This window comes from Corvus hawaiiensis, chromosome 5 (genome assembly GCF_020740725.1).
Source record: "Corvus hawaiiensis isolate bCorHaw1 chromosome 5, bCorHaw1.pri.cur, whole genome shotgun sequence".
NCBI classification, from domain to species: domain Eukaryota; kingdom Metazoa; phylum Chordata; class Aves; order Passeriformes; family Corvidae; genus Corvus; species Corvus hawaiiensis.
This window is the reverse complement of record NC_063217.1, coordinates 36,781,513-36,793,802: the sequence shown is the minus strand read 5'-3', so window position 1 is coordinate 36,793,802 and position 12,290 is coordinate 36,781,513. Positions and strand designations below refer to the sequence as shown.

Sequence of the window (12,290 nt, the reverse complement as noted above, 5' to 3'; positions counted from 1 at the left end):
TTTGTGAGTACATCAACTCAAGAAGAAATCTTGGATGCTTTATAATTTTTCGAATGTCAGAACTAGCAAAGGGTTTGAAATAAACTCCCATCCCATCCAACCTTTATTTATTAACCTATAAATTAATTTTAATTTTAATTAAGGTGAGATACACAGTCAAGAAAGCTAACAGGAAACAAAAACCCCAAACCATTAATTCTCCCAATCCATGGGTTCTAATTGTTACACTTTTACATTAATAGGGAATTGTTAACGTATTTTAAATTTAAATGGACTAAATTAATTTGTAACAATTCATTCATATTCAAGAAAAATAAATCCATATGAGAGTTAAACTAAACTAGCTAGTATGGAAGAATTTCCCTTACAGGCAAGCTGTTGGTTCACCTAAAACCTAGCCTTCTTCAGACTTCTTACTGACCTTTTGTGGGACCAAAACACAGGTGATACAGTTGCCTTCTGTATCAACTGTACTCCCTGAATCAACACCTTTTGCATTTTAAATGCTCATTTGAGTAAAATAATTTAATAATGTCACAAATCTAGAAATTAGATCTGAAATCTGAATAATTCACTGTTCTTAATATTAACAATTTGAGCATGCTTCTGCAGTACCATTGTCTTGCTTATTTCATTGTCTATCTGCTTTTCAACTTCTAATACATTCTCACAAACTGATAAAATATGAAAAAATTTAGATTTACATAAGTAGTTACTTATATTCTCAATTTACATAGCCATTTCTACTTCAGGGCAGCAACCAATGTATGCCTTTCTGTTACTGTTTTTTCTGTATGGTAGCATTTGAATCCCAAAATATGCTAATTATACTTTTGCTGTTCTTAAACACAAAAAATCACGACATAGGATAATTAATCATCCAAGGAGATGGACTCAATGAGAAACACTTTAACTGCTTGTTTAAGTTCTAAATATAACATGCAATCAAGTAGAAAAACTATTTTGGTGCAATGATAGCAAGGCTGAATTATTCATATATAGATTTTAACTCCTTGTTCTGCAGGATGCAAAAGCCTGTATGTAGATGCCTGAAACACAGCAAACTGTCTTTGAGCTATGCCAGTTGTGTCCCTGGACTTGTGCTGAAACAGAGCGAGCCTTCAACATCTCTTACCCATTGATTAAATAAATAATCTGAAATTTAGGATCAGATGCCTTTTACCTCACCTCTTCCCTCTGCAACTCAGCCTCTATGTCTCATGAAAAGATCAATCAGAACTTGCTGAAAAATGAAAGCAATTGGGACTACATTGCTAAAATAGTTCAATTGAAATCTCAATGATTATTATGTAAAATTTCTCAAAACTAGTTTTTTACCCGTTTTTCCTACAGAAAATTAGTATCAATAAAGCTGCAGTATGTGCTGAAAATTTTGAACACACATTCTTACTAGTCTTGCTTCCTTTTTTCCTCATATGCTTACTAGAGCACCAAAAAATAAGATATACTAAGTTATTATAAGAAAACATGAATCAGCATAAAGTTTGAAGTAGAGCCCTGCAAGCAAGGGTTCCAGTTCAGTTGACTGAGCACAGCTGACTTCAAAGGTGAGTACAATATGTTTATTTTACAGACCAGCCATATATTTATTTAAATCATGACATACCTGCATAAAGAAGTTTTCGAATACAATGGATCTGCTGTGAAACACAAGCTACATACAGAGGTGTTCCTAAATGAGGAAGATCTTGGTCAACATCTATACCCCAGGATAGCAGTACCTCCAGACATTCACTGTGACCTGTCAGTACAAAGCATGACAGTTTGCTCGACTTCAGTATGCTGTCTCATGGACAAAACCACACACATTGCTTAACCCTGTTACTGAGACATTGCTCAACTGCTCCACGTTTATTCAGGAAGTAGTTTCTTACCTCTGCTGGCTGCTTCATGTGTTGGTGATGGCAGACAGGACTCCCACTGAGCTTTGGCACCATACTGTAACAGGAGCTCAGCACATGCTGCACTGCCCCTCGAACAGGCATTAAATAAAGGTGTCACTCCATCAATTGTTGTAGCATTTACCTAGGATATATAAAATCTATTTATGAACAGAATTGAAAGAAAGGTAGATTTCTAAACAGGAAATAGTTAGAAATTGCATAAAATACAAAAAGAAAAGTACTAGGTCAAATAACAACTGGCCAGTCCCTGTGCTACTGTCTTCCTCTTACCATGCTGCTCAGTTGAAATTAGTTTACTGTTTTTCTAGTTAAACTATGTTGGATAAATACACCTGGAATACTAAAGAGCATATATTGATGTCTGGGCAGTAAATAATTTTCAAAAGCCATTGCACTGAGCTTGTTTCACTGATACAGAAAATCTACACTTCACATAGTAAGGGGATAAAGGGATCTTCTCTCCACAGCTCTGGCAAGAATGCAAACTCCATATTAAATGTGAGCATTATTTGCCATTTTCTTTGATAGTTTTAGTCTCCAGGTTGAAGTGATATTTCACAGGATGGAGACAAAGCTAATAGCATAAGCCTACTGTTTTAATACCAACCTCATCACCTCACTCTTCAACTGAGTATTTCCAGCGTGAGAGAGTAAGGAGACAAAGTAGGCAACTTTGTGAGGGCTAATAATACTAAAGAAAGGAGCACAGGTATGAGGAGAGGGTCCTTCCAGGACTCTGGCCTATCTTCTTTCATGCACCCCCCAAACCTACCAAAACAATTAAAAATACTAAAAATAAATCAGGTGGGAAAATGAAATTTTTTCCTGTAGTTTTGTATCCTTAGAATCCTTGTGCTACCTAAAGTAGGGGGAAATTGGTTTTGGAAAAATCTATGTATCTTTTCTCTTTCTCTGTAGTAACACAGACATTTTCTACATGCTTCTCAAACCTGAATTTTAAGAACAATAAATATTTCCATTACAAAGATCAGAGATCTGGGAAGCTATGGACTTGAATTCTGATGTCAACAGACATTGCAGTGAAAGTGATCTATAATGTCCCAGTTTTGTTTTGGGATAAAAGGTAAGACAGTCTATGTTAGGAGTACAGAAAAGAGACAGTGCTTTAGTGCTTTTTTATACTTAGACCAAAGAATTTTAAGAGCACACAGGTACAGTGTGACAGCAGACATTTTGAAGATTAAAAGAACAGTCTCCTGAAAGCCACTCAAAGCCAGAGGAACCCAGTCAAGTGGAGGAATGGGTTTCATATTTTAGAAGAGAAATATCATAATGAATACTGCTAACAGATTCACCCCGACTCATTACTGTCTCTGTGACTGCCCATCACTTTCATTTGCCAGCATTCAGATGGCAGCTGTAATTACATGAGATGAACGCAGCCAATTGGGTAAGTAGAGACCAATTACATTAAAATCAAGGAATATATCCTTCTCAGTTAAGCCAAGGTTAGCATTGGACTTCATGTAAAAGAAAACAAAACCAAAGCCTTACATTTGCTCCTGCTTCAAGGAGGATTCTTGCACATCCTACATGATCTCCCAGGCAGGCTTCGTGAAGTGGAGTTACTTGGTCAATTGTTAGTGTGTCTACATTGTACCCCTAGAATAGATGTGAATGGCATTTAAAGATCATACAAAACCTATTAAAAGTCGTTTCCTCACACTACTGTTCAAATTAATACTTTACAGTGCTCTAAATAGGCTTAAAACTCAACTTGCAATAAGTAAATCCTCAGTGAGCATAGAAAGAATCTTTCATGAATCAGTGCATAACAGAATAAAAGTTCTCAGCTCTTCTTTTTTTTCTTTTTTAATCAGAAATAGGCATAAAATATAAAGGGTATAAAGAAGATGGGAACAGACTCTTTCGATGCACAGTGACAGGGCAAAAGGCAACAGACCCAAGTCAGAACATGGCTAATTCCAAGCAGCTATATGGAAAAAAATTTAACTGGGGGACAGTGAAACCCTGAAACAGATGAGGGAGAGGATGGTGCATCTCCACTCTTGGTGATGTTTAAAACCCCATGATGACCTGAGTCTAAATTCTCCTGTTATTTTATCATCCTCTAACTTAAGGTCTGAAATATCCAAAGCTATGAATTTTAGCAAAGAAACCACTTATTGGATTGATAAAATCACCAAGCCCTTGAAATTTTTTCCAGTAGATGTAGTTTGATTCTTAAGAATGAACAATTTTATTTACTGGCTCTCATCAATTGTATTCTGTAGTATAATTTCAATATCGAAATAGCTAATGGATCAGTTCTGCAATATTAAAATTTAGCATTTACAGTATCTCCCTTTGCTATTAACAATTTTTTTTTTTTAAATGACAACTATGCAGAACCCATAATCTTTCAGGGATTCTTCCTGTTAACTAGTATCTTCCTGACTAGCTTTATTTACCCAAAGGCTTAAAGCAGTGAAACTATATTGATCTATACCTTGCAAGACCGGAAGACTGACATAAATTTAGACACAACTTCACAACTTTGATTGTTGGGTTGTTTGGTTGTTTTTTTTTTTTGGGGGGGGGGGGGGAGGAACATACAGAGAAAATATTTTAAATACTAGCTTATATATTATAATATGAAAAATTCCTAAATATGTATTGCTCTGAAAAATTCAAGTGAAAAAAGCAAAACAAAGCATACTAAATCTGTGTTAATAATCTATGCTGAGAAATTAAACAAAAATGAAAGCAATTGTAAGAACAGAGCCTTCACCTGTGACAATAAAGTCTTTAGAGAAAGAAGACGTCCTTGACTGGCCGCCTCATGCAGAGGTGAGCGATCTGCCCAAGAACCTATATAATAACAACAGTTATTGAATAAACCATATGAATTAGAAAGGCTTTAGAATGCACAGAGCAAAGCAGAAAATATGATGCACAGAATGAAGTCAATTGTCCTATGAAATTAATTTTTCCTCTTTAGAGACTGTATTTCAAATGATCAGTTTCTAAATAATAAAAAAGTGCTCTATAATGAACTGTAAACATCTCTAATAAATGATTATGTGTTCCACAGAACAAAATACTAAGATATTTATATCAGTAATCTGATTTAATAAATTCATTAATTACCATATTCCACTTCTATTTTTGCATTGCTCATTTTTAATACAAGTAATTAAACTTCGTAGTTGGAATATAGGCATTATTTGAACTTAAACCAGATGCAAAGCTGACTGAAGAAGTCACAAAGAAGCTGGTGTATATGAAAATCAGTGTGGAAATCTTTTTGTATGGTGAGATTAATTTGAAGCTACTACATAAGTGCAAGGAGAGAAATACAGTGAGAATCACAGTAAAAAAATTACTATAGTAGAAATAAGATATAAAGTTTTCATTCCATAAACTATTAGGCTTAAAAATCATTAGCTATGTTTACTGTAAAGGTTTGGTGTTTATTTTCATTTACTTATCACCCCCAAAAGAGAAAAGTGAAAGAAAGTAGTAACCCAACAACAACCCTGCCTTCACACACATCCCCCCCCCCCCCCCCCCACCATAACTTGCAACCCAGCTTCCAGAGACATCCTGAAGCTCTTGCTGAAGGACCTGCCCTTTCCACTAGAAGACTGGACACTGACAGGTCTCTTCTAGCCAGCCAAGGCTGCAGGCAGAGCTGATATTGATTTATTGGATGAATTTTGAAAATCCAGTTTTGAGAAGCTGTGCAAGGAAGAAACAACTTCAAAATGTATTATGAATTATCAGTATTTATTCCTCTAAGAACAAAATCACTGGAACTGTAAAATACTAATACAATCATTTGTGTGAGTTATATCAAGCTGCCCAAATTCCTGAAGAAACATAGAGAGAATTAGCCTGGAATGATGAGTTGCTAACATTGGCAGATGACTCTTCCATGAGTGCAGGTTTGACTTTGTTATGGACAGGCACTGCCTACAGAGCCAGCCACTGCATTTACTGACAACGCGATGAATCTGAAATGAGAAGGTTGTTGCTCAATCACTGGCAATCATCAGCCTAAGCACTAAGATAACTGCACCCCAGAAATAGACCCTGTTTCTGCTTCCTATTGGACTCCTTCTGGCCAGAACTTTCTGTTTCAGAAAGTACACTTTTGTTTACTATAAACAGCCCCCTCATATCACATCAAGAATGATGAAAAGATTAAGGCTACTCAACCTGAAAAGAAATCAGGGCATAGTTAAAAACATATGAAATAGTGCACAATAGGAAAATGTAGATAAAACCTCCATTTTCCTACTGGTGTTACTGAACGAGACTAACACACAGACATATGACTGCATCTTGGAGAACACAGTGCACTTTGTGACTCAGCATTACTGAATATTACTGAGATCAAAAACTTGGCAAAACAAAAGCAGAGATGATTAGTTTAATTATCATAAGACTACATAAAGCTGATCACAGAAGTTTAAAAATATGAGAGAAAGGCTTTATAAGCCTGATGTTAAAAAAGCAGTGAGATTTTTATTATGTCAGGGTATCCTGTATGTGTGGAGCTCCTCGTACTCTTTCATCTGTGGCAGTAGATGTGCTATTGGGAAGACCCAGCTTCCAATACTCTGTCAGAATTATTTGCACTAAGCTCTGGTCATCTGTGTGTGCCTGTACATACACATTATTCCCTGTACTTTTTACTTCAGGTTTATTTAATGTAATGTTTTGAAATTCTTATTGATAGTCAGAATAAAAAAAAAAAAAAAACAAAGCAAAAAAAACCCAAATCAAACCAAACAAAAAAACCCCAAACAAACCAAAACAATACCACCACCAGCAACAACCCAAAACAACAAAAAAACCCAAACAAAACAACAACAACAACAAAACCAAAAAACAGTAACAAAAAAACCTAAAACCAAACCAAACCAACCCAAAAAAACCCCACGAAGCCCACACCCACAACCAAAACCACCCCACACACAAACTGATTGGGATTTTAAGGGTTATTTTACATTAAAAAAACCAACTTGAGCTCAGAAACCTTCAAGTGACCCAATTTTGACAAATCATCAGTATTTGTCATCCCAATAAGCTCAGATAGATTTATTCTACTGTAATTTGGGTGTGTGTAATCATTATTTTACTTCTTCTGCAGTAGTATCTGAATGAGCACTCAAGTTGTTCTAATTCAAATTAACAAGATCCATTAAGTTCTCCTTCTAGCTGCTGCAAAAAATTCCTCAAATTTAAATCTGTATTTAGAGGTTGCTTTTGGTATTTTGTCACCCTGTCTCTATAGATGAGAACATCTCTCTCTTGACAGTTTATCCTACTCAATGGAAAGAAAAAAAAAGACACTTAACTGATTATATGGAAAAACATATAAAATTGTAAGAGTTATGAAGCTTTTATGCCCATTAAATACACTTACACTTCAGACATTTTTGTAGCCATGTATAAACAAAACAAAGATGCAGGTAGGATCTGAAAGCAACAATTTTTCACCTTTATTTCCTTCACCTCCTTCCATCTTGGATTGATCAGAAGAATGTCTATTAATTACTCCAGTGGCATTTGATACTCAAATGATGCCAGATCCTGTTGTAAGCTCTGGTTTGCACCTAGACGCACCTTATATCCCTATCTTCAGGCAGAGACATTCAGCAGCCAGCTGTTCCTGGTAAATCTATTAAATGCAAAATACCTGCATCATCTCTACTACTGACAAATCTAAAAGCAAAATGTTGCAGAACTATTTTGTGCTGACCAAGTTTGGAAAAAAAAAATTCACATTCCAACTGATTTCTTGATATACATAGTAATTCATTGTTAAATACCACAGGGACAAGAATATGCTCAACATAAATATGTATCATAAATACACATCAAAGATGTTCTTAAATTCTTTGCCTAGATTACTGCCTTCCGCTAATCTACAAATTACAATGTCTCTCACTTAGAAGATATTAACAAAAATATAAACAAGGACACTTTTTCACTCATTGTGTCTGTAGCACCAGTATTAGCAAACACGGTCTATTCCAAAATTGATAATGCATTAATTCCCTACTGATGCTGAATGATGCTGAATACGAAGTATTTCTAACTATATATAGAAGCCACATGAGTTCCAAGTTCTCTGATGTACAGTTTACCAGAAGGGCAAACTATTACAAAGCATCATTGCTTTGTAAGCATTATCAAGAAAGAATCAATAGATTCACTGCATTAACAGGTGAAGTTAAAAAAAAAAATTATGAATTATTATACAGTACCTAAATCTCCATCTCCCCATGGCACTTCCAGCCAACTGCAATTATAAATCCTACTCATTTCTTTCAATCTGGAAAATAAAAAAAAATTAAATAAGAATAAAAAACCTCTGCTCTTGCTAGTTGGACCTGTTCTTAATACACTTCAGCTGTGTTTGGAAGGAGATCAGCAGCTCCCTGTAATACGAACTCTCAGCCTTCAGTAACACGGCTTTGAATATATGAGTGTGTACAAGTGGTCAGTTTCTTATGGTAAAGGACTGCTGCCCTTTTTGTCAGTTTTTCACATTTCTTTCTTTAACATAACAGCTTCTCAAAGGGCCAGCATCTGTGCACTGGCTTTCCAAGACAGATTAACTGGAATTTCAACACAAGAGAAACTCACAGTAAAATCAAGAGAACTTTGACATGAATAAACTGCAGGACAAGCTCCTCCTTTTTTAACCTCATGCAAAGAGATACAGTTTTTTATCCTCAAAAATAAGTATCAGTACATAGATTTTAAGGAGAGCACTGCCAAATATCCCTATATTATTTTACTACTTCCTCATAACACATCTAGAAAAGCAAACATATTCTGAATATGTTTCAAATGTTGTTTGATCTATACCCTGAACTGTGTTTTTCTTTTAGTAGTTCACTATTCCTTCAATTATGTTCTAAAATATTCTTTGGTTGTTGAATTGGGGCATTGGTAGCTATTCTCAGCAGTGAAAATGTCCAAAAATAGGGAGGTGCAATTCTGACTTTGATTCATTTCTAAGTCATTAATGTTCTTTTCCTCACATTTCCCTACAGACCTCATTCCTTTGCTTCTACCTGCAATTATCTGTAAGTCATTCCTGCAATTATAATCATAGTAGCAAAATGCTAAGTAAAAATATTTTCACAACAGTCTTTACCTCCAGTCATGTCATTCCTTTCATATTTATTTTTAAAAATTTGTGAAGTCTCCAAAAAAAATCAAAAAAACCAACAAAACAACAACCCCCAACTCAGTATAAAAAGTACATTAAAAGTTAGATTTTCAAAAGAAGGACTGTAATAAATGAAATTCTTCTCACTGACTTCATTGGGAGAGTATTCATACCAGAGCTCAGCACTTTAAAAAATTACTGCTCTACGGCTAGACAGATTGAGTCCCAGTCCTCAGAAGAAGCACTATCATCAAAGAAGAACTGAAAATAGAAGCCTGACACAGCTCATTACTGGGAGATGAGAAACACAGAGTATTTGGAAAGCATTGTAGCTAATATTTATTTCTGCAAAACCAACAAACGCTATGTATTAAGACCAGGACTGTTACGTTTTATTTCTTAAGATGCACTATGAGTGCTTCAGCTCCTGGCAACTGAAGCAACAGACAGGATCAATAACAAAAGAGAAAAACTCTGCAACATCAAAGTCCCAAGATCAACAGAATCACTTCACTCCCATTGTTGAAAGTGTCTGATATTTTGTATATCTAATTAGGTTCTAACATATTTTTACTGTGGCACTATAAAATTACTCATTTGTCTAAATCCCTTGTAGGATAAAGAAGCATGTCAACTACTTAATTGATATTTCATGATAAAAAATATTGAAAAAAATCTTCAATGAAGGATTTAAACATTTAGAAATACATCTATGATGCTTAACTACCATGATTAGATATGACCAGAAAAACAGAAGCCACTTTTTTTTAATAAGTGAAGTTTCAACAGTCAACACTGAAGAACTTCAAGAGAATCAGAATTTAGGCTAGAAATTACTAAAATATGTCTGAAAGACAAGGTGTAGTTCAAGTGGCATTCACATATTTCATTTCAATATTTCAAACAATCTAAAAATTCTCTAACTATATAAGCATATAACTAAATATATATATATATATATAGCTTGTATGCATAAACATATATATATATGCATACAAACAATGAAAACTTGATTGGTTCAAACCAATATACTTTCCAATGTTTATCATAATGTAGCCTTTCACAATTTGGGGACTTCATTCCAAATGTAAATGCCAACAATTGTCTACTCCTAAAAATCATACAAAACAAACCTACTTTCCCACACAGTTGTCTCTAATGCACCTGCACTACGTGACTAGACATTAGGTTTGCCATTCCAGTGTTGCATTCAGTGAATGAGTTAGTATCCAAAATTTTTTCTATCTCCATGTCTAGCAGGATCTCTTTAAGATGTCATCCAAACTATAAATTCACTGTAACATTGTTAATTTTCTACTGCCTTTTTCATGGTATTGTCCCAATAACAAAAGAATACTTCAGCTCCCCTGCTGAACCTATATCAGAACATCATCCATTCATACTATTTTATAACTAAGGAACTAAAAAACAGAGTTTTGATACTTGAATTATAAAATCATTCTAATAGCTGATCTTTTTTTTCTGACTACTTAAACATTAGAGTGTACACTAAAAGCACAGTTTAGTTATGGTTATGAGAGCTCTGAGCTTTTGAAATTTCAGCCTTAGATAATAATAACTATGATCAGCCAAGAAACTTTTATATTAGATGATTGATCTTAAAACACATAGGTGCCAAAGCAAAGACAAGAACGGAATTTACTTTTAGGGACATTAAAAAATTAACCCTTTTTCCCTACCATTCACTGCATGCCTTCTAACCTTTGCATCAAACAGAAAAACATAGGGTATGTTTTTCCTGGGTACAAACTTCATGCATTCTCAGAACATCATTCATCTTGCACAGCTAAGGAGGCTGGGGCTTTGTGGAAGAGCACAGCATGTGACTGTGCTGTTAAATACCAGGGTATAATGCACTGGATGCTCAAATCAGTGTGGCACAGATAACATTTTGAGTATTTGGCATTGCACTTTAGCGTACTTCTCACACAGAAATATGAGCGACTGAACTCTATAAAAAAGCCTAGAATAACACAACAGCGATTTCCAAACACAGCTTGCCTTGCTTCCCAACAGAAGCCACATTCTGCTACGTGAAGATGATGGCAATGACAATGGTAGGAGCAGCAGTGGTCACTGCTGGCTCTGCGCTGGGCCTCGCACGCGTGGGAAGGAGTGTGTCAGGCCCTTTCTCGTGTCACATGAAGCACAGCCACAGCTCCACAGCCATTGCTCATGCACAGGTTGTTTTTTCCATCTTCTTGAAGCCTCAACAACTGTCTGGATATTTTTCTAACCAAAATTAGCTTGCAAAGTCTGTGTGCCCTAGATAGAATTCCAAGGTGTAAAATCACATAAACTTCCAAATTCAGTAATCTATTACATCCACACCAGGTTTGACTTGAGTAGGAGGAGCAACTGGTAATATTCTTTGACTGTTATTATTTCCTTGGACAAGTCACTAAAACAAAGCAAGGGTTTTTCAGTCCCCTTCCCAACTAAAAGGTGACAGAAAAGGCATATGGACATTCTGAGCTGAGCTCAGACTCTGGAGGATTTATGTCTGGAATAATTTTGCTCCTCAAACACAGTCTCAGCCTCAATCCATACTACAAGCAATTTTTCCCAAACTGTGCTGAGAATTCTCAGTATTTTCCCAGCCTGCCTGAGAGAGAATGCAGCACAGAGCCTAATCCCAAGCCTTATAAGCAGTAAGCAATTGTGCAGCAAAACTGGGCCCAGTGTGTGATTTTTGTCACATCCACAAGATTTTGGAGTTGGGGCCCCTCAAGCCAATAGGCTGAAGGCCTTTTCCCACTCTGACTGTCCTTTCACTCTTCTATCCAATATTATGATATATTCCATCTTTTGCATCAGTTTCAGTCCATTTTCCAATCTATTTAATTACAGACTGCATTGCAGTATGACTTTCTCTTCCTTTGCTCTGCAAGGGTGCCTGCAGAGTCAAGTCAGGTTTGGATACCTCCATGGATGAAACAGGAAGGAAAGAAGCATCTTTCAGACTTGATAAAAGATATACTTGTTATTCAAGTGAACTGCAACAGTCAGAAGCCTTAAGTGCAACAGAAGTCTCAGCACTTCAGGACGTCCATCAATAAATAGATATTCCCAGTGTGGCAATCACAAAGAGGCTCTAAGTAGCTAGACCCTGTTAAGATGGATTCTTCAGAAAATTTTAGTTTCCATATTTTACTTTGATTCTGAGAATTTCAAAACTAGACGAATTATGG

At 35.6% G+C, this 12,290-nt stretch overlaps 1 protein-coding gene across 5 annotated transcripts in view; it reads right to left on the bottom strand.

Annotated features, from left to right (window-relative positions):
- Positions 1 to 12,290, bottom strand: part of ASB5 (ankyrin repeat and SOCS box containing 5) — a 40,505-nt gene that overhangs the window by 2,857 nt on the left and 25,358 nt on the right. For 3 of the 5 annotated variants that reach the window (XM_048303907.1, XM_048303905.1, XM_048303909.1), the window contains 5 exons: positions 8,165 to 8,232; positions 4,678 to 4,757; positions 3,441 to 3,548; positions 1,896 to 2,046; positions 1,628 to 1,762 (listed from right to left, as the gene is read on the bottom strand). In XM_048303907.1, coding sequence (XP_048159864.1) covers positions 1,628 to 1,762; positions 1,896 to 2,046; positions 3,441 to 3,548; positions 4,678 to 4,757; positions 8,165 to 8,222 — 532 coding nt within the window. In that variant the 5' untranslated portion in view covers positions 8,223 to 8,232. The remainder of the gene's footprint in view (positions 1 to 1,627; positions 1,763 to 1,895; positions 2,047 to 3,440; positions 3,549 to 4,677; positions 4,758 to 8,164; positions 8,233 to 12,290) is intronic. The other 2 variants (XM_048303904.1, XM_048303906.1) reach the window with 1 other exon arrangement.